The sequence below is a fragment of the Ascaphus truei genome, chromosome 2, assembly GCF_040206685.1.
Source record: "Ascaphus truei isolate aAscTru1 chromosome 2, aAscTru1.hap1, whole genome shotgun sequence".
Lineage (NCBI taxonomy): Eukaryota > Metazoa > Chordata > Amphibia > Anura > Ascaphidae > Ascaphus > Ascaphus truei.
The window spans coordinates 44,686,738-44,710,288 of NC_134484.1; the positions used below are offsets into that span (position 1 = coordinate 44,686,738).

A 23,551-nucleotide genomic window follows, 5' to 3' on the forward strand; every position below is an offset into this window, starting at 1 on the left:
TATAAGCAACTTGGAACTGCAGCCATGAACAGTCTTTCTGGCTCGCTTTCCACATTTCTGGCTCTGCATAGGCCCAAGTTTACAAACTAACCTTAAAAATTGTTAAAATATACCTATAGGTTTCTCTCTACCACTCTTGCCGTCTCTCAAAAAGGAGCTTTGTGGACAGGTGTTAACCTCAGGGGAAATAAAATCCCTTAAAGATTTTTTAATAACGTCCCGTTATTAGCACTAATCAACAGAGCTTTGTGCATCTGGGCCATGGTGAGCTGAGACTTGGGAAGGGTTTTATTTCCGCTGGTTGCAATCTTTTGTGTAATATCCCTTTGTGATCAGCATGAGTTTGCACAGCAATAATCACACCCTCCTCCCCTCCCCCCCTCCTACCCCCCCTCCCCTCCTACCCCCCTCCCCTTCTCTCCCCCCCCCTCCCCTTCTCTTCCCCCCCCCTCCTACCCCCCCTCCCCTTCTCTTCCCCCCCCTCCTACCCCCCCTCCCCTTCTCTTCCCCCCCCCTCCTACCCCCCCTCCCCTTCTCTTCCCCCCCCTCCTACCCCCCCTCCCCTTCTCTTCCCCCCCCCCTCCTACCCCCCCCTCCCCTTCTCTTCCCCCCCCCTCCTACCCCCCTCCTCCTTCTCTTCCCCCCCCCTCCTACCCCCCCTCCCCTTCTCTTCCCCCCCCTCCTACCCCCCCCTCCCCTTCTCTTCCCCCCCCCTCCTACCCCCCCTCCCCTTCTCTTCCCCCCCTCCCCTTCTCTTCCCCCCCTCCCCTTCTCTTCCCCCCCTCCCCTTCTCTTCCCCCCCTCCCCTTCTCTTCCCCCCCTCCCCTTCTCTTCCCCCCATCCTCCCCCTCTCCTCCCCCCCATCCTCCCCCTCTCCTCCCCCCTCCCTCTCCTCCCCCCCCTCCTCCCCCTCCCCTCCTCCCTCTCCCCCCCCTCCTCCCCCTCCCCTCCCTCCTCCCCCTCCCCCTCCCCCCACCCCTCCCCTCCCTCCTCCCCCTCCCCCCCCCTCCTCCCCCTCCCCCCCCTCCTCCCCCTCCCCTCCCCCTCCTCCCCCCTCCCCTCCCCCTCCTCCCCCTCCCCTCCCCCTCCTCCCCCTCCCCTCCCCCTCCTCCCCCTCCCCTCCCCCTCCCCTCCTCCCTCTCCCCCCCTCCTCCCCCTCCCCTCCTCCCTCTCCCCCCCTCCTCCCCCTCCCCTCCTCCCTCTCCCCCCCCTCCTCCCCTCCTCCCTCTCCCCCCCCTCCTCCCCCTCCCCTCCTCCCCCTCCCCTCCTCCTCCTCCCCCTCCCCTCCTCCTCCTCCCCCTCCCCTCCTCCCCCTCCCCCTCCTCCTCCTCCCCCTCCCCTCCTCCTCCCCCTCCCCTCCTCCCTCTCCCTTTACCATTATTGACTTTCTGATAAGCACAGACGGCTTAAAGAGACAAAACACTTAATTGACAAACACTTCCCTATACAAATGACCCTATGAAGTGACATTTTGTAATGAATGTCCAGGAATGTGAGAGGAATTGGCATTTAGCATGGCTACATTAGTTTGAGGAAGTCAATTAGATTGTTAAACTGTATCCAGAAGGTTGTTTTTTGGTCGGCCATGGTGTGCTGCACAGCTAAAGACTGGCATCTCTATATGATTGAAGATACTTTATTATTATATTATTGCCTAAGTAGTGTCTTGCACTTATATTTGTTACTCTATTCTCCTGTATAGCGATAGGTATATAATTGCAGTATGTATGCAAGATACAATTGGGTGATGTCGCACGATGTCGAGGTGGGCGGTCCTTGGGCGGTCCTTAGCAGAACCTCCATCTTTTCCAATGGGGTATTTATAGAAATATTGTTGAGTTACGAGCACTTTCACAATTCACCTGACGAAGAGGCTGAGACCCCCAAAATGTTGTGCTTTCACTGTCTCTAGCACACCCAAAAAAAACATCGGTATTTAAAGCCAGTTTATTTCATTGTGTGCGACGGATATTAATTATTTAAACTACATTAGAGGAAGAAATTATATACTTTGTTCTACAGAGTTAATAAAAAAAAAGTGTCATTGTAATAGTGCAACATCATGACAATGCCTGTCTGTATGCCCCTGTTTGTGCAATGTCTCTATTCATAGGTATAAATTGCTACCCCTGGCAACACCACAACACCTAGAGAGAATAGTGCCACTGGAAAAAGATATGAGGGCCAGGGGAAACAGGGAAGCCAGTCATTGAAAGGAAATCTGACACAGACACATTCTCATTCACTTTGTCAACACCAGCTACCGAAAGAGCACAGAACATTTTTTTTGTATGAGGGAACTGTAGTTCTATCCGATTACCAGCAGAGGGAGATGCACATTACCATGTCACACCTCATTAACTCCTTCCGTGCCAGAGCGATGTATGGCAGCCCCACCACCCTCATGCAGCGAAGGGGTTAAATAGAATGTCGAAACTTTTTGCTTCCAGCCCTTGGGTGCTGTGAGGCTTCTGGGATTGTGGTAGCGATTACGTGGTCACAAATGGCCCCTCCCAGTGACTTGAACGGAAGTGAATAGCTACACTTCCATCTCTCCCCCTAGAAAACGCACATTCATTGAATGACTTGCCCTGAATGTCACAAGGGGCTCCCCAGATTGCAGGGAAATGTCACATTTAAAACTCTTGGACAGGAATATGACCATCAAGATCAACCTTATTCCAGAGGTCAATAGAAAACTGCAGCCACGATAATGTTGTTACATCTCTTGGGTGACCCCTTGGGCATATTTTTCTCTTCTTTTGGGAGGGATGAAAAGCTGAAGTTCTTAACAATGGTGTTCAGCTGTTATAAAAGAAAGGGGGAAATCAGCATATATCAGTTATTGTAAATAGTCACCCGGCTGTGTTTACTGTGTAACACAGTGTTATTGTGCTTAATTTCTTTACATGTTAATGACATTTCTTTACACAAAACCTGTTTCTGTTTTATTCAGTTGAGTTATTAAGTTTGGGTTAAACTGAATAATTAAGTTTTCACGGTTGAATCTACTTAGAGTAATATTTTATGTCCTGCTGTAGCTGAATTAGATATGATGCTGTGAAGTAAACATCTGGAAACCAGATTGTCAATAGGGTATGTGCGCATTAACAGCCTGTTCTGTGCACAGCCCCTCTGTGTCATTTCACTGGTGACGCTCTGTATAGGGAAGAGGAGACAATCAGTATGTGAGCTGGAAAACACTGTGCTGCTCAATCTGCTCATATTCTGCATTTCAGGTTAGTCCACTCAGGCCCTGGGAAGGGATCCTCGCTGCCGGGCACCGAGTTCTCATTTGCGACTCGTACAGGATGCAGGCAAGGGATTGAGACCCATCTGTTCAAGGCAGAAACCAACAGAGACCTTTCGCAGTGGACAAGGCACATTGTACAGGGTTGCCACAACTCGGCAGAACTCATGAAAGAGATCACAACACGTACGTAGCAATCCGTGGGGATCCTCTTCCGTAAAGCCCAGTTCTTGGCAACATTAAAAACAATTGTCTCATCGTTTAATGTTTTTAAGATGTTTCTGGCTGTTCCTGTGTGGGAATAGTTCTGAAACTGCAAAGATCAGCGATCAACGTGACAACTAGAGAGATAAAGAAACGTTTATTGAAGTTTGGATAACATGAGTCATTTCTGTAAATTCCAAGTATTTCGATTACAGTAAATAACGTGAACAGTAGTTTTGGAAACTTTATATCACTACTAAATATAGGGTGTCAGAGGAAATGTTGGGGGGTATGTATGTATATCTTTATTTATATAGAGCTTCACAGCATTAATACATGTGACATAATAATATAAATAACCAATACAAATAACACATAATGGGAAAGAAGCGCATCAGTCTTAAAAGTAACACTGAGGAAAAGGAGTCCTGGATTACATGTATCTGTGTACAATAGTAATGTGAAAGTGAACCCCTTCAGTGACAGAGGTGTCGGTAATGCGATGTGGCTTTATAGCCAGGGTAGGTGTAAGTGCATCACACGAATGTAATAAAGTAGGTGCATTTTCACTTCTACTCTTAAACTCTGCTTCAGTTGGTCATTAATCTGTCAACTAGCCGCTTTGCTGCCAGAGAGGCAGTAAGGGCTTAATAACTAATCTCCTGGGGTGTCTTTAGTGCTTTAAGCCAGTAAAAAAATTAGTAACTATTCCAAAAATGGATTTATCATTAATTACGGTCCTTTTCTGTTTTGTTTAGCTTGTACTTACAAGAGTCAAGAGTGCCGTTTGATCATAAATTATGAACACGGATTCTCCATAACAGCTGAAGCACAGGACGGGACCTTTTCTAAACCAGTGGCCCAATATCCTTATGAAAAACTCAGAATGTCTTCAGACGATGGAGTTAAAATTCTGTATTTAGACTTTGGTGGTAAAGATGGAGAGATTGTAAGTATTGCTTCTGCAGATTATTATTTTTATATGTCTCTCTCTCTGTCTGTATTTCTATCTCTGTCTCTATCTATCTATATGTAAGCAATTACAGAAAGTAGGAAACATTAAAAAAACAACATCATCTCTAAAATAAAAATAACCAATTAAAAGCTGTGAAGATGATAAAGCCGGACTGTGTACTTCTCGATTTCTTGGGCGCTATGTATGAAATCACAAATTCCGACGTGATGTCGTTATTTTGTCGCAGCCCTCACTAAGATATAACTGCGACAGACAGCATTGTGTATTAATCTTGCTTATGTGTTTTCGGGGTCATCTCACAGTGACGTAAGTCTTGTTTTTAGCACAGAATACAGCATGCACCAAGATTGAACACAGTAGAAATACACTTCATAAATATGTACATTTTTGGCTGCAACTGTGCCAGTCACATGCACCTCTTGATACAGTGCCCCTAGTGTTGCCTACTTTGGAAATACTGTAAGGTAGATAAATATATATATAGATATATATTTATTTATTTTTTAAAGATTATTCAGCACTCATGGCAGTATGTGTGAAAAAAAATACACTGGCCTGTGAAATGTACAATTTAATAACAAAAATGATAACATGCAGTAGTTGTCAAGGTCAAAGGACCAAAATAACATTTAATGATTCTGATTTGGAACCCAGATTTCATTAGAAGACCTGCCATGCTCACAATAATTGTAGTTGCGTTACAAATAATTGAGACTAGACAGACCCTGATATAGAATATTTAACTGCAATCATGCTTGAAAATGGCAAAATGGACAGTTACTATTGCGGTGACTCATGACCATAAATCACCCTTTCTTTTCTTCATGCTAAGACAAGTATTAAGATAACAATTAACTACCTCACATATGATTGGAACGTTTTTCCAGCAAAGGCAAATTGACATGTTTAAAAATGAGCATTAGGTTTTCTGTAATGTCTGATAAAGAGTTTTGTCAAACTAATGAGACGTTTGTGAATGTTATGTATAGATAATTAATCTGTGTCAATATGTACAAATGTCGTACAACAAGCTTAACTAATGGCAGCAGGGCTGCTTTATACATTAGGCCGACAAAGCACAGTGCCTAGGGCCTACGAACCTTTTAGGGCCTACAATATTTCACTTGAAAAATGACCTAAACAAAAAAAAAAATCACAAAATACGAGAAAACAGCAAATTTTAATTTAAAATGCCTTCGAAGTATCGATACCTTTAAATATCGAAACAAAAGTATCGATGCCAAATATCGCTAGTATCAAAAGAAACAAGCAAACGATGAAATTAGCATAAAAATGAGTAAAAATAATCGGACACACAGGCCTCTAGAAATAAAAGTGCCCAGGGCCTACGAAGGTCTTAAAACGGCCCTGAATGGCAGTATTGCTGAGAAAGATTCTACTTTTTCTCAAACGTTTTCTATAAATACCGGTACTATAAAAAAAAGTTTGACAGACATTCAATAAACGGTCAACTATCTCATTGCCAAATAGGATATAGCTTAATTAGGCTATGTATCCTTTAATACAGGGGGGCGCAAACTTTTTTCCCTGCGCCCCCCTGACGGCTGTCCCCTCGCTCCTTCGCCCCCCCCAACCCCAACTTACCCGCGCTCCGGCGTAATGACGTCACGTTGCCATAGCAACGTGACGTCACATGACCTCGCAGCGTCATTTTGACGCCGCGTTGCCATGGCGCTGCAGGGAGGAAGCCGCCGGAGCCACGGTAAGTTAGGTTTACAGAGGCCCTGCAGCTCCCCCGGCACTTAATTTAAGTGCCTTCGGGAAGCGCGCGGGGCCTCTGTAAACCCCGCGCCCCCCGTCGGCAGTGTCGCGCCCCCCCTGGGGGTCGCGACCCACAGTTTGCGCACCGCTGCTTTAATACATAGACTAATGTCTGAAGTGTGGAACCCTATTAATAAATTAAAATAACACAGCAGACAGGCTAATAGCATCTAATTTTTCATAATGTTTAATATACTCTTTAATGGTTTGTTACTACATACAAATGAAGAAAAAAATTAATACAGTATATAAATGTATAAATAAAATCGTAAGGAAAAATATTTTAAATATAATACATCATTATATATATATATATAAGCAGCATCATAATCGTGTCCAGAGCAAGGCCCTGATCCACAAAAGGGTGGCCTAGGACGTTTGGTTGCGGCCAAGACTCAGGCGCCAGGACACCTCGCCACATGTTGCCGCTCTTATCCCGATCCCCGCTCAGAATATCCTCGCGGCCACGCACGGGACATTTAAAGATGTAGTGGAGGTCAGAATCGGATTGGCGATATGCCAAGTGGCGAGGTGTCCTGGCGGTGAGTTGTACGGTGGTACCCAAATGTCCCATTCTGCACAAAAGGGTGCTTGGCTTTAGCATACCTCAGCTGCTATTCATATGAATGGGGATAAAAGCATGCTAATACGTAGCACCCTTTGGTGACTCTGGGCCCAAGAGAATTATCTGCCGCATAGGTGACCTCTGTACATCCAAAACTATCCCAGTTTCGGAAATCTCAACAAAATTCCCCGATGATAGCATTTTATTCTAAAGATGTGAGTCACAGCAAAGGATTTTGCACTGTATAATATGAGGGGAATTCATTAGTCATTTGCTTCAAGTGTAATAACAGATTCTCCATACTGTCACCAAGGGGCTCTGCTTGATAAATATGTTGAAACAATTCTAGCATCCTTGGCAGCCCCCAATTCTGAGAGCGGTTTAACAAATCTGTCTTTCAAACGTTTGCCCTTTTTTACAACAGTTCTGCCCAGAATCATCTGATCCAATTTTGAGTAACAGAATAAAACCAAAATGATGCCCAAGTATTAAATAACAAACAGAGATTTGACACACTCGGTTATATCTACTACAGTACATAGATAGAAAGGATAGATAGAGGAAAGCAGACATGTCCAATTTCTATGTGTCTTCTGCTGCTTTTAATAACGAATTGAGAAATACATTAAGGAAAACAGTCTTTACAGTATGTTGTGTCAACTGTGAAAGCTGCTATAATGCAGCAGGCATCTACACATCTCTTTCTTTTCTTCACAGCAACTGGATCTTCATTGCTGCCCCAAGCCTATCGTTTTCATCATCCATTCCTTCCTCTCGGCTAAGATTACAAGACTTGGCTTGGTGGCATGAGAATGATGAAGCCGTTTGTGAAGAGATAAAAAAAAAAAAAAACCACAGAGCTGCCAGACATCCTTCAAGTACAATAGACAGCGTCTACAAAGTACAATATGTGGTATCGCAGTTTGATGTGAGGGGTTTAGTGGAGGTGATCTCTTCAAGCACAGACTTCCGTTTCAGCAGCGAAAGAGGCCCCAAAAGAAGTGCAAGTGGCAAACAAGGAGAAGGGCCATACATCTTGTGTTGCTCTGAAGCACTTTATATATATATATATATGAAAGAAGCATATTTTATCATTCGGTGTCTACCTTAGGATACAAATAACCCAGATCCATTGCTTTGCAGGTTAACGCCTTCACTCCACTTCTTAGATATCAACCAATGGTTCCAACTTCTAGCTTCAATAAGCCGTGCAAACAAACAGCAATAAGGCACTGTAGAAGTTTGGTTACTATGACATTACTAGGTCACTAGTGAACTAGCAGTGGCAGCAAGGTTAATAAAAGATGAAATATTTAAAGTCCTGCCACCAATGGGATGCTATGTTCATCATGAGTTTTGATATCATCATTGGTGCAGATGTATGTAGGGATAGTACAAAAACAAATGAAATGCAACTATGAAAACACGATTATTTCCAGTTTGTCCATTATTTTAGCTCATTCGTCATTAAGATAAAACAAAGTATTTGTATCCCTTGTTAATAGCATCCATTATGCGTTGTCTCAATGTCTCTTTAGTGGATCTGCAACATGCGTAGTAAAGCAGAGTACTGTACAGGCATACCCCGGTTTAAGTACACTCACTTTAAGTACACTCGCGAGTAAGGACATATCGCCCAATAGGCAAACGGCAGCTCACACATGCGCTTGTCAGCACGTCCTGAACAGCAATACCGGCTCCCTACCTGTACCGAAGCTGTGCGCAAGCGGGGAGACTATAGAGCCTGTTACAAATGCGTTATTTACATCAGTTATGCACGTATATGGCGATTGCAGTACAGTACATGCATCAATAAGTGGGGAAAAAAGGGAGTGCTTCACTTTAAGTACATTTTCGCTTTACATACATGCTCCGGTCCCATTGCGTACGTTAATGCGGGGTATGCCTGTATGTGGTAACAATATCAAGACGTGCTTCCATTGTCTCATTTGTATTGGGAGATGGAAAATAGAGCAGTTTTTCTTTTTGCAGTGTAGTTGCATTGCGGCTGTCATTTTCTATGTGCACTCCCATTCAATTAGCAACCATCAGATAACTTTTTAATAGGTTAGCAAGTCGGAGAGCCCCATTCTACAAATCTAACCTGCAGGTTTGTAACCTGGATACAAATGAAGTACTATTCACTGCCAGCAAAACATTATTGAACCGTAAGACATCTTAAGCCCCCATTGAAGTGGATGGGTTGTAAGGTGTCTCACAGCACTGTAAGGTATCATATGGCTGAGAACAGCTTAGGAAGTATGGCACTCCATGCTATTCTGTATGTTCAAAGGCAGTGAAAGCTTTAATTGCTACTCCAGCCTAAATTTAGAAATCGCTGGCCATGGTGAGATTAAAGTTGGGAGAACCTCCAATTTAACTTTGCAGAGACATTTCCACACATCACCACATACTTCAAACTGTGCCTGAAATAGTATCAAGTAAGCAGAAGTTCTCGTTTGTGGTAAACCAAGACATGGCTGATATGGAGTTCCATACATTTAGCACACACAGAAGTGGTCTATGATTTATAATTCACTCATATGGTTGATTTTATTTTTTTTATGCCACTGAAGGATATACTGAAGAATACAGTTAAATAAATTGCAATATTAGGAATCTAATTTTACAAACGACAAACTGAATTTTGGCTGACAATACCAGAATCTGAGCAAAAACAGATAACTTTTTTTTTTTTTTTACATAAATCTAAAAAGATAGTTGAATTTGCTGCAGGTCCTTAGAAGAGAAGTCCAATCAATTTGCCTGTAAATACTGATAATTGTTGTCAGTGTCATTTTTTGGATAATTGGAGTAATTTTCATTCACGTGCAAAGTAAATTGTGATCCTCACAGTTCTGTGAAGTAGATTGATTGCTTTTGTAAGGGAAATGAAAGGGAAAAAACTAACATTTCCATATTACTAAAGCCTCAGCATCACAAATTGCCCTTGGACTCTTAGAGAAGCTGGTACACGTCACCCTCTTGTTAGCTCCAAACGTGATGAAATCGCATTTATTCCACCTTGGCAACCTTTCACAGAATTTAAAGCAATGATTTGAGCTGGTGATTTTTTTACCATTCCTCATGTATTTGTGAAAAGCAGAAGTTGTCTCCAGCCCCTTCACTTTATAGGTCTGAAGCAAAATATCATTACAATATGTCATATTTTGTGAAAGAAAGACGAGAGAAAATACGTGTAGTGAAGGAGTTTTTAATTCATCATTTGGACTTTTCTGTCCTAACACTACTACAGTTCAAAGTACATAGTACGACGTCTGAGCTACACGCACCTCTAACCCTCTCAGTGCTACAATTGATTCATCCAAGACTGCTTGGCTGCTTCCCTATAATTGATTAATTAAATGTTTCTGTTCCCACCAGCACTGAAAAAGTTATCTTCCAAAAATACTTGACTTCTCTAAAATTGCTGCGAAAAAACATTTGGTACTTTCTTTTTTGGAAATCAAATCAGTCTAATAAAACATTTTAGTAGCTGTTCCTCCTTTAAAGAAAACATTTATATTGGATTTTAATTGTAATTTTGTAGCTGAATACAGTTTTTTTTTTCCTCCTGCCAAAAAATACAATAATTGTAAATAAAAATTGAAAATGTTTAAATTATGCATTCTGGTATTTTTTATTTTATCATAAGGGGTATTTTTTTTATTTTAGTAAAGAAGGCTGTGCCTTACCATGTGTACTAATTCAAAGACAGTGGAGGGAAGAAACATCCTGTTTAACAATTCGCTCAATTTATCTAAACCACGAAGCACATCAAATAATACGGGAGACCTAGAGAACAACTAACTGATTGCTTCGAACCTGAAATTCAAGGACACTCCTGAAAACCTGTGAACACTTCACCTATCCAACAACTTTGTCCAACCTGTTACCCCCATACAGCAGCTGGAAACGTACATAGAGCATTTAATGAAAACTCGGTGGAAAAACAGCATCAGATTTGTAAAAAGACAAAATAAAAACAAAGCAAATGTATTCAACTTTTTTTCTTTGATATCTGCTGTTTTAGGCCTGGGACATAGTGAGTTTGTCCGGGCTGAAGCACGCTGAGGCTCAGGGAAAGCGGTGCTTTCCCTGGCCTTACACAGCGCGCCGTCAGGGGGCGGGCCAGTGACGTCACAGAGCTGGTTCGCCCTCATTGGGCGAACCGCTCATGTGACCGGCCCTGCGCTCCGGCAAGCGGGGAAATTTCAAAACTCCGTCAGACACACGCTTCCCCAAGCGTGCTGAGGCGAGCCCCTGCTAAAGCCGCTCTCGTTGCGGCTGCAGGGGCTCAGTGCCGAGCAGCAGCACGGGTCAGCGCATAAGCGCTGACCATGTCCGAGGCCTTAAACTGCAGAGGATCACATTTTAAGGTTTTCGCTTGGACCTTTCACAAGAGAAAGGCCAAAACGTTGATACTTTGTTTAAATGGTTGATACGTTTATTTGAAAAGTTCACACCAGTTGCTGTTATTTTTCTTCACCTTTGTCTGCACTTTCCAGTTTGCTGAGCACACGTGGTAGGATTACTGGAATCGGGAGTGCTCTGTTAACATGAACTGTTTTACACTGCACTACGCCAGGGGTTCCTAACATGGTGCCCCACGCATCTCTTACATCCAGTGACGGATTTCCCATTATTCTCGGGCCTGGAGGGGCAAAAATTGCCGCCCCCATATAGAGTGGCCACGCTCGGGCCTCATGGGAATTTCCTTACCTGCTGCCGCCTCCGCCTTCCTGCTGCCTCTGCCTTCTTTCTGCATCAAATGACGTCACACGGCGTCTCATTACCATGGCAACACAATGTCGCGGCATCAAATGACATCATTGTGACATCGCGTTTGTGCCATCCGCAGCGTCATTTGAAGCTGCGAATTCAAAGAAGACGGAGGTCGGCAGCATGGAGGAGGTGGCACCAGGTAAGTGCCATGGGGCGGCGGATCTGGAAATCCACTGCTGCTTACATCTGACACAAAGTGTTGGCAGTAAACGTTTACGCCACCTTAGACCTGGCGGATTTGTTTGAACCAAATGCAAGATACAGTACAAAATGGACGCAGAGAGTTTGTTACTTCTTTTTATAGATCGAAAGTGAAGAGTAGCGCACAGCCAAAAATAAGGAGAGGGTCCAAATTATGCAAAAAAGAAGTTTAATCGGAAGATAATAGCATAGAGGAACAGCCTCCTACGTGTTTCGTACCTCAGTACTTTATCAAGGAGTAAAAAACACTTGTTACCTGCAGTCCTTTTGAATCCCTCTTCGGAGCACAGTTTCGCGCCAGAAAGCGCGATGACGTCATGACGTCCGGATACTGCACATGCGCACTACCCGAAGACCTAGACCTAGTGTAATTTCTACCCCTATTATCAGAACCTCATCCTTTCTTACGAAAGGATCATTCAAGGTGCTTGTAAAGCATGTCAACTTATGAAACCCGCCACCGTATTTTTTTTCTAGTTCTCCACATCAAAAATTCAAGCTAAACAATTGTATTACTTGCAATACTCAATATCTTATCTATCTATTGAATTGCGGGTGTGGAAAGAGATACGTTAGAAGGACAAGAGCTCTAAAAAAAAAAAAAAATCGAATTACTGTATAGAACATTTAAGGCTAATTAGGAATTAGGATCAAGGACTAACCCCACCCGGTATCGAAACATTTTACAGAGTGTAAATTTGGTGGATCTTTTATAGGGATAAAAAAAAGTTAGCAAGAAAGATAGAGGGGATCTTTTCTTTGAGAACCCGCTTCCCTGTTGGGATGAATGTAGAGGGGAATCTCGGCCACTTTCTTAAATAGGTTTCTGAATTAGACCTCGAGATTAGATCCTTTGAATTGATTTTGAGCTTACTTAATTATTTGTATTATTTATTTATGTATGTAATGATTTAGAATAATTTGGAGGAATTTCACTTATTTACTTGATCCCTTTCTTTCATTAGCCTATCTTTGGACCCTTCACATGAGTAATCCGTGCTTTTATTATAAGGTATTTGGCCTATTACTATACCTTTATGCTGAGTTTGTAATGTCTAAATTTCAGTTCTTTACATTTTTGGCATTTTTTGAACTCAACTTTCTAATTATTTGCTAGATTCTTGATATCGCTCTATGAAATTAATATATTCAATATGTTGCTGCTTCTACTTCTGCATTTATCTTTCAATAGGTTTCAATTCATATTATTTTTTTCTAAACCATTTAATTTATTATCTATGCTTTATGGACATAGAATTACATATTATTCAATTATCGTATATATTTCTTTTTCCACTCCACCCCTTTTTTCCTCCTTCTCCCACCCTCCCCTTCCATACACCCCTTCCCCCCCCCACCACCCCCTGTCCTACCCTTTCTTTTCTTTATTTCTTCCTTTATTCATTTAGTTATGTTAAATACATATACTGTACATATTATGTCATCACTGAATAGTCTATATTTATTATTATAAACCAGTGAGTCACTGGATAATAAGCATGAGGATTTATTGTGCCCATTTTTATCTTTTCTGTTTTGGATGTAATATATTAATAACTGGTTATCGAATACAGAGTGTTTGCTGCTGTGCACCTTCCTGATTTTGTATGTCATTCTGGGCTGGAAAGGTGATCCTGCCACCTCCATATGCACCACAATAAGCCAAGTACACTCTGCATTCTTTATGTACCGGTATTTTGCTGTGTGTGATCCAGACCATTCCTTTTTGTAAGGCATGTTCCTGGATGGCAAAAGCTTACTCACTTCAGTCGAAGCATGAGAGATTAAATTCCTCATTGAGGCCTAAGGGGCCCATGGTGCTCAGTCTAAATATCCCATAGGCTTCACGTTGCAAAAGATCTCTATCACGATCCCCACTGCAAGGAATTTCTGATCCCCTGCATCAAAGTAATTGTTTTCAGAGTCCATGCCTTTACTCACCGAGCGTGCGTGCACGTGCGTGTACTCCCTTTCACTTCAATGGGAGATTCCATGCGATCATGCCCTACATGGCCCTAACCCAGTTTAAGGAATAACCCCCAATTTGTTCATTATAAGGATATGTACATTTTTTTTTACAGCAAAGATTTCACACATTTAAAGATGTCTCAGACGTACTACAGAAAAGAAAAGCCATTTGTCTAATGAGCAGCAATAGTGACCGTAGCAGATAACTATCTAGAAGGATATACCAATATATCATTTAACAGTGTATTCAAGAATATTAAAAAGGTAATTTGAGAGCAATATTTTATTTAAACATTTTGAAATTTTTGACGCACACAAATACGTTTCATATTGCGCTATGTTTTGCCTGTCTCCTCCTTTAAGTCACAGATTCCACGCTATTAGCAGTACCACTGCTTTCTTTTTTTAACATCACACCATCAAGTACCCCATGTGTGTCTAACTGCACAAACTCCGTTATATTATCACTTTCTTGATACTGATCACCAACACTGGGTTCTTATCGATTATATGTAATCCTTCCGGTTTGATCAATCTGCGCCAAGGAGATCTATCTTTTGAAGTTATCTGATACAATCCTAAAACAAATAAATGACACCATTATTCTTTAGAATACTTTGCAAAAATTTGTGCGACGGGGCCTTTTAAAGCCACTGTTTCTCACTCTTGCCTATAATCTTCTCCAGATCAAGAATTTTGGATGCTAAGCTATGTGCATTTAATTAATTCAAGCACGTTGCTACTGTCTCTTATACTTCATCTTCAAATACAAGAACCATAACAAGATAAGCTGTGAGACTAATACATACACCGTCACCATCAACCACCTTGCTACCACAGGAGATTTTACTTATTTGCAATAATGTAGTATGAATAAAAAAAAAAAATAAGGATGAAAAATGACAGGTAGAATAAATGTCATTTTTATTTTGTCAGTTTAACAACATGTAATAACTGTATATTATAATTTGTGATTACTTAAATTAACAGGTGCTTAATTACTCAAAAATAAATAATGTAATCATCTGAAAAGCTGTTCCAACATTTTGCTGTTGAAGCACCATCGTGATTGAAGAGAACTTTTATACTCATCTCAAAGACTGTTACTTTGCAGCTTGAAGAGAGCAGAAAGAAAGAAAATTGCAGCCCGCTTAATGTTAATGAGATATATGTCCTACCTCCATACTCCAGGATGGTCCCATGCCAACATACATAGTAATGAATAGCGATGGGCGAAATATTTTTGCGGATTTGGATCTGCCTCGGATCGGCCGGTGGTTCGTTTGGCCCGCGCATTTCCACGAATCAGTCTCAAAAAAAAGACAATCCACCTTTATCCAAATGTTTCTTATCCATCACCGACAATCCACTGGACTAATTCATAATTCGAACAACAAAAAAACGTGATCCGTGGATGAGGAGCGGGAGGAGAAGCCAAGGAGTATAAATAGGAGGTGCAGCCTCAAGTTGAAGCCATTAGTTGCAGGGTTTAGCTGTAGGTTGGTTAGGCTGTGTGTTGCTGCTGTACTATTATAGCTTAGAAAGAAAAAAATATTTCCAAAATAGTTTTTGCATTATTAAGCTGCTGTGATTGAACTTTAGTGAAGTGGGCTCTGGCCCTCATGCTGCACATGTTACTATGATTGTCGTATATTAATTGGAATATATAGGAGAATTTATTATTAGTATTGATATTACTATGAAAAATAATCCCAATAATAATTATTAAGCTTCAAAACAGTTTAATTGTAACTCTGCAACAAAAGACAGGGGTGCCCAATGCTACATTCAATTGACAAAACATATATGGTAATAAGTATAACGTTTAAATACCTCAATAATAATAATAACTTGGTTATTTAGTTAAACCCTTTGGCTAAAGCGTTATAAGCCTGCATACCAAACGTCAAGGTATAACCAAAATAATGCAGGTCCTACACTACACTGTGACTCATTCCCTTTACCTCTGTATGACGGGAAAGAACCATTATAGGTCCTGTTCTTGCAGCAAAGTGAAAAGACCTCCCAAGTTAAAAAGGTGAGGAGGAGTTTCACTTTGCTGCAAGAACAGGACCTATGATGGTTCATTCTCCTCATGCAGAGGTAAAGGGAAGGGGTCACAGTGTAGTGTAGGACCTGCATTCATTTTGGTTATATCTTGATGTTGGTATGGAGGCTTACGACGCTTTGGCCAAAGGGTTTAATTAAATAACCAAGTATTTATTATAAGTATTTAAACTTTATACTTATTACCATATATGTTTTGTCAATTGGATGTAGCATTGGGCACCCCTGTCTTTTGTTGTATACATTTGCTACGCTCCGTAGCACTCTTTTTTGACATAAATATATATTTATATATGTAGGAGTTTGAGCCAGCTGGGAATGTGTGTTAATTGTAACTGACAATTTTTGGCAAGGACTGTCAGGGATAATATACCCAGTGCTGTACAGCAACTTTATTTTCTATCATACTTCTCTACTTGCACACTATTGGTGAGTGACGAAGGGCGCTACTTTTTCGCTTAATTACACTAATAAAAAAATCACTTGTGTTTAAAAAAAAAAAGAAGTATACCTTGTTATTTACGTAAGAAATGTGGCACCCAGCTGAATCATTAAACAACAACCAGGCAGGCATTAATAAACAACCAGCTGGGAATGACTGGACTTTCAGTAAAGTGTGCTCTGCCTCTGGCTCTCATGCTGCACACGTTACAGTGATTTGTAATATATTAACTGGAATATATAGCACCATTTATTATTAGTATTGATACTAATGTGAAAAATAATCCCAAGAATAATTATTAAACTTCCAGAACAGTTTAATTGTAACTCGGGTACCCATCTTGGCACCTTTTTTAATAGCTCACATGACCTGCCACCACCACCACCACACAAAGCGGCAGACAACCTAATTAAAAGACAAAGGATGGTTGCAGAAATCAGACAACAGAGTGTAATGACACAGGTAGAGATGGAGATGATAGGTCACCGGCTTCAGTAGACTTAACACACCCTCAACACAATCACTATTGTCTCATGGTGGCAATGCTTTTGATCATGTCAATTTAGATGATGATAGTCAATAGCAGTGATAATTATGATGACGGCATATGTGCTAGACATGCTCTCTTGTGCAGCATCAGTTTGCAAAAGCAGACATGATGATGTGAGTGTTAATGCGCCCAGTACTAGTACAAGCAGCCTGGTATGCAGCACCCCAATGCAAAAGCAGCAGCCCACTGTTCGGCAACCATTTCATAAAGGGGAAAAAATTGCACTGCACCTATGAAAGAGCTCTGGTGCTGAATTGCAATTTAGTTCAAACGCTTGCTATAAACTTGTCTCCAAATTTGTTGAATCTGAGGCGCGGACTACCCGACTGTTACTGCCCATTGGGTTTGTTTTACTATCGTCAAACCACAAAAGGTGGTGAAAAGAAAAAACAAACCGTTAACGTCTGCAGCAGTAAAACGTTCCGTAGACATGCCACTTTATGTATGCCAGAGATGTATGCAATAATGTAAAGTTTTGAATTAAAGGCTAACACAGCTTCTGATGTGTTAGCAAAGATACAGAATGTCACAGCGGTGGCCAACTGCCAGGGCACTTGAGGTTGGGTTTGGGGCATGGGATAATGGTTCCAACTTGGTTGCACTTAAACAAGGCAACAGGACACACATTCCTTGTTTTGCCCACTTACTCCATTTCATAGTCACTCGTTTCCTCTCATTTTGGTTGTAGCTAGAAAAATATGTGCTCGCTTTAGCCAATCGTACACAGCCCGCAATGCCCTGTCTAAGCTGCGTGAGCAAAACAACCTGCCTCGTCATCAGCTAAAAATGGAGGTGCCTACATGATGGAATTCCACCTTATATATTCTTGAGCGCCTACATGAGCAGCAGAAGGCGGTAAATGATTTTGTCATGGAGAATGCCAGCGGGCAGCTGGATGAGCTCTATCTGCAGCCAAGACAGTGGCATATGATGGGAGAGCGGTGCAGGCTGCTAAGGCCCTTTGAGGAAGCCACCATTTGTGAGCAGTGATGAAGCTGTCAGATCATCCCTCTAATATTCCTTCTCGTAAAAAAAACAATCAATCAATGTGCAGCATAATAATAGCGACAATGATGATGTTATCAGTATGAAACATAGAGAGGAATATCTTCAGGCTACACTTTTAGACCCTCGAGTCAAAGACAGTATGAAAGACTTTTTGCCCCATGGGGACATTGCAAGAAAAATATAATTGATTGTGTCCAGGTGCAGTTGGAAAAGGTGGAAAGGCAGAGAAATTAGGCCAATGAAGGTCCTCAGAGGGCATACATTCCATACTGAAACCAACAACACGATGGTCATCATCACCACTTTCTTCCTCTTAGGCCTCCAGTCAAGTGGCTTTTGGTAGTGTTGGCAGTAACATCAGCCAAAGTCATGGCCCATCCCTATGGCATGGTTATGGACATAGTGGAGGTGTATATGGGTGATAGTTCCTTCCTGCATCTGATATCTTGAATACTGGGCTGCTAAAACCAAAACATGGCCTGCTCTTGCAAAGGTGACAGTGAACTGCTCGAGTTGTCATCCTGCAATTATGTTGTCAGAGAGACTGTTTAGTGTAGATGATGCCATCCTAAAAATCGACAAAACTGTCCAATGGCAGCGTGGAAAGGCTCACTTTTATCAAGATAAATAAACATACGATTCCTCCAAAATATACAGCTCCTGCACCCAACATTCAAGCTAATAGATTAACATCTTGCAATAACACACGGGCGGGGGTGGGGAGGGAGGGCCACCAGGGCATTTATTCTATTTTATTGGGATCATAAAAATGATTAACCTGTGTGAACAGTACTAAGTTAGCATTCTTTCCGTGTTACAGTATATCTGTGTGAATCAATGCATTGTCCACTTCACTGACTGCCACTTCTACAAGTCTAGTAGCATTGAGTGACTGTCTGAGTCACAAGAATGAGTTAATGAATTAGTAATTAACACAACCGGTCACAGACGCTGACTGTCTGAAATGAACTCAAAATAGCGAAACATTGCAGCAGCATAATGTCTGCATCTCAAACAAAGAGTGACATTTTCTCATGTATGTTACACAGCTTCAGGTTCCTGTGCAGTGCAGGACTCTCCTAATAATGTGCTCTGCATTCAGCACAGGTATAAACTCCATATCCATCCTGGGAATCCAACACACTACCAATACAATCCTGGCAGAGATTATATGTCTACATCGCTGGCATAAAGTTACAGGATGTATATACAGTAGGGCCCCACTAATACAAAGGGTTACGTTCCAGGCTGCTGCTGCTGCTGCTGCCGCCGCCGAAAAGTGGAAATCGCTGAAAAGCAGACCCCAGCGATACATACAAAAGTAATACACATTGCTTACCTTAAAAAAATATTTAAAAGCTGGGGAAGGGAAGGGCCAATTGTGCGCCAAAGCGCACTACTTCCGGTTCTACGGTGGCCCAGAGCAAGGGTGTATGGTTTCTCAAAGCAGAGACGTCATCTCAAAGTGTCCCTGACAACACGTAAGCATCACATGGTAACCAGTCACAGCATCCATAGTGCAACCACAGGACTACAAATACGGAGGTCAATGCTCCGGCACACAGCAGCTTCCATGTAGAGCTGCCGCAGTCAAGCACAGAACCAGTATCCCTGCCAACATGCATGACAAGAAAAAGACTCACACTTACAGGACCGTGGAGGCATGTTTTATTGTGTAGCATGACAACCACTGAATACAGTACACCGAATACTGTACACTTAGGCAGGAATAATCCTACACCCCATGGTCGTAGCAATATCAAAAAACTCTGAAAACTGTGAAAATGAAAAATCTACAAAACTTGCACATAGGCTGTCAAACATGTAAAAAGGTTACAGTACATACAGTAAAGAGAAAGAAATGCAGTAAATGTATTTATTGTAGAAAGGATGAAGTAGATGGCACTTCATCATCATATAACTCAACGAATCCTATTCGTTTTGATGATGGAGAATTGGATGAAGCTCTTGCAGGAGTTTGTGTTGATGTTACTGTTGGTTTTGAAGATTGTTCAAGGGTAGCTGTTGCTGTTGAAGGTTGTGATGGTACTTTCTTCAAGTAGGAAAGCAATGTAGTTTGCCTTGTGGATTGCCGTCTCCTTTCCCTTAGAATTTCTTTATAACGGGCAATCCCGTTTAGAAGGCTTGCATTCACTTTAGAACTTCTTTCGAAATTTGGATCAATCCTCTCAAAAGCTGCCATCCCCGTTTCTATACTGTTGATAGCTTCTTCCAATCCCATGGTTGTCATTTCTCCAGGGACAGCAGGACTATAATCAGGATGGGACTCCTCTTTGCACAACATACTTCTTTGCTCATCAATCAGAAGGGTTAGTGTCTCGTCATGGGATACAAGCAATTCTTTCACATCCTAAGGCTCGACTTCCAATTCTAATTCCCTTGCCATTTCCACAATATTTGTAGTGGCTTCCTCCACTGGATTCTCAAAGTCTTCAAAATCATCCATAAGTGTGGGAATTAGCTTCCTCCAAACACCTTTAAAAGGTTGATTTTTTAACTTCCTCCAATGCATCTCTAATAGTTTTTATACCATCCAAAATTGTGAAGCATTTCCAAAATGCATTTAATTTATTTTCTCTATGCCCAGCTCCTGTGTCACTGTCTAATGCATCAATAGCCTTAGCAAAAGTTCCTATAGGCAGTGTTCGACAATTCATTATAACTACTCGCCCGTGGCGGGTGGATTTAGGCTGCTGGCGAGCCGTTGCTGCGGCTCTATGAATTCCACTGCTCGCGCCAATTTAAAAAAAAAAAAAATAATCCCCCTCCCTGATTGGGTTAACGCGGGGAAGAAGGCCGGCAGGCAGCGCTGAGTTAGCCCCTTCCCCGGATCTCCTCCCCCTCCTGCCCCTGATCTCCTCACCCTCTTGCCCCTGATCTCCTCCCCCTCCTGATCTGGGGTGTCCGCCACCTGGGATGCGGGGGGAGTGGGGGGTTTGTGTTGCGTGGCTGTGCACGTGGGTGGGGTGGGGGTGGTTCCCGCTCCCATGTGCTGCTCCAGTGCTTGCCTGCTCCCGTGTGCTGCCCCGTGCCCGCTCCCGTGTGCTGCCCCGTGCCCGCTCCCGTGCTTGCCCCGCTCCCGTGCCCGTTTCCGTCTGCTGCCCCGTGCCCGCTCCCGTGTGCTGCCCCGCTCCCGTGCGAGCTCCCGTGTGCTGCCCCGCTCCCGTGCGAGCTCCAGTGTGCTGCCCCGTGCCCGCTCCCGTGCTTGCCCCGCTCCCGTGCTTGCCCCGCTCCCGTGCTTGCCCCGCTCCCGTGCGAGCTCCCGTGTGCTGCCCTGTGCCCGCTCCCGTGCTTGCCCCGCTCCCATGCCTGCACGGGGTGGGGAGGCTGGAGAGCAGAGTCTTGGCAGTTCCCCCTACTCCACTGTGTGGGGAGGGGGCTTCCCCCTTCTTCCCCGTCCCCCACACGAACGCGACCAACAGCCGCAGGAAGAGTCGGTAGCAAGATGTCCTACATTGCTCCGTGAGGGAGGGTGAGGTGCCTGTGTTCCTCCGGAGCTGACACCGGCTCAGGGGAACCCCGAGGAGAGGCATCAGCCGAAGAGATCTGCTCCGGAGATACGGGGTGAGTGATGTCATCAGCCCACCAACATTTAAAGCACCACTCACACTCAGGTGTGTGTGTATGCATGTGTGTGTGTGTGTATGCATGTGTGTGTGTGTGTGTATGCATGTGTGTGTGTGTGTATGCATTGGTGTGTATGCATTGGTGTGTGTGTGTGTGTGTGTGTGTGTGTGTGTGTGTGTGTGTGTATATGTGTGTGGGAGTGTGTGTGTATATGTGTGTGGGAGTGTGTGTGTATATATGTGGGAGTGTGTGTGTATATATGTGGGAGTGTGTGTATATATGTGGGAGTGTGTGTGTATATATGTGGGAGTGTGTATATATATATATATATATATGTGGGAGTGTGTATATATATATGTGGGAGTGTGTGTATATATGTGGGAGTGTGTGTATATATGTGGGAGTGTGTGTATATATGTGGGAGTGTGTGTATATATGGGAGTGTGTGTGTGTGTGTATATATATGGGAGAATGTGTATGTGTGTATGGGAGTATGTGTGTGACACCAGAGGTACCCCCCCCAATCAGTCACCTGCCCCAGTCAGTCAGTCACCCCTGCCCCGGTCAGTCAGTCACCCCTGCCCCGGTCAGTCAGTCACCCCTGCCCCCCTCTCTCTGGTCTCCCCCCGTCTCCCCTCTCTCTGGTCTCCCCCCGTCTCCCCTCTCTCCCCTCTCTCCGGTCTTCCCTCTGTCTCCTTCTCTCTCCCTCCTCTGTCTCTTTTTTTTGTCTCTTTTTTTTTGTCTCTTTTTTCTCTCTCTCTCTCTCTCTCTCTCTCTCTCTTCCTCTCTCTCTCTCTTCCTTGTTTGTGAAGCGGGGACGTCCAGACACTGGTTAAGGGGTTCAGGAAACTAGTCATTCACCTGTGGCTTTTATTTCTAGATCCGACACACACACACACACACACACACACACACACACACACACACACACACACACACACACACACACACACACACACACACACACACACACACACACACACACACACACACACACACACACACACACACGTACGTAACAAGGACTAATTGTAGTATAATGTAATAAATACATTTGTCAAAAACGAATGTTGTTCTGACTAGGAATTTATTAAATGTATTTTATTTATATATTTTATTTTAAAGCGGGCGGGACTAGGGGCGGGGTTGGGGGCGGGACTAGGTGGCGAGTAGATTTTTTGGTTGGGCGAGTAGATTTTTGGGTGATTTGTCGAACACTGCCTATAGGTAATAGGATTTAATCACTGCAATTAAACCTTTTATCTCCCTGTACAAACCAATTCGAGCTTTAGGATGGCCAGGGGCATTGTCTGTAAGAAGTAAAATCTTAAAAGGAATGTTCTTTCTCTTGCCTCAACTGTAGGCTTAAAATAGTCCGTGAACCAATTTAAGAAAAGATCGCCAGTCATCCAAGCTTTTGAATTGGATTTATATTAAACAGGAAGGCTAGCTTTGGCATAGTTCTTTAGTGTCCTAGTATTTTCTGATCGATAAATCATTGTAGGTTTTAACTTGCAATCACCAGTTGCATTAGCGCCTAACAAGAGAGTTATCCTGTCCTTTGCAGCTTTGAAGCCAGGCATTGACTTCTCCTCTTTAGCAATAATGGTCCTAGAAAGCATCTTCTTCAAATATAGGCCCGTTTCATCCACATTGAAAATAGGCTGCTTAGTTTATCCACCTTCTTCGATCTTAGCAAGCTCACGTGGATAACTTTCTGCAGCTTCTGTATCTGCACTGGCTGCTTCACCCTGCACTCTGATGTTGTGGAGATGGCTTCTTGCCTTAAACCTATTAAACCAGCCTCTGCTAGCTTCGAATTTATCATCAGCAGCTAAGTCACCTCTGTCAGCCTAAATAGCATTGAATAGACTTATGGTCTTGCCCTGGATGATGGCTTTGCTTAATGGCACATTGTGACTGGTTTGATCTTTCACACCACTAAAAGTGTTTCCATGTCAGCAATAAGGTTATCATGTTTTCTTATAACTTTAGTATTCACTGGAGTAGCACTTTTAATTTCCTTCAACACTTTCTTCTTAACGTTCACAATTGTGCTAACTGTTTGACGAGCCAAACCTAGCTTTCTGCCGATTTCAGCATTACACATACCTTACTCACTTAGTTTAATAATTTCTAACTTGGCATTTAAAGTAAGAGGCTTA

At 42.8% G+C, this 23,551-nt stretch overlaps 1 protein-coding gene across 1 annotated transcript in view; it reads left to right on the forward strand.

Moving 5' to 3' along the window:
• The window catches only part of SNTB1 (syntrophin beta 1), a 204,398-nt gene extending 193,995 nt beyond the window's left edge, over positions 1–10,403 (forward strand). Inside the window, exons 5-7 of the mRNA XM_075582311.1 lie at positions 3,240–3,436; positions 4,213–4,403; positions 7,495–10,403. Of these exons, the coding sequence (XP_075438426.1) occupies positions 3,240–3,436; positions 4,213–4,403; positions 7,495–7,587 (481 nt within the window). The 3' untranslated portion in view covers positions 7,588–10,403. The remainder of the gene's footprint in view (positions 1–3,239; positions 3,437–4,212; positions 4,404–7,494) is intronic.
• The last annotated feature ends 13,148 nt before the right edge of the window (positions 10,404–23,551 follow it).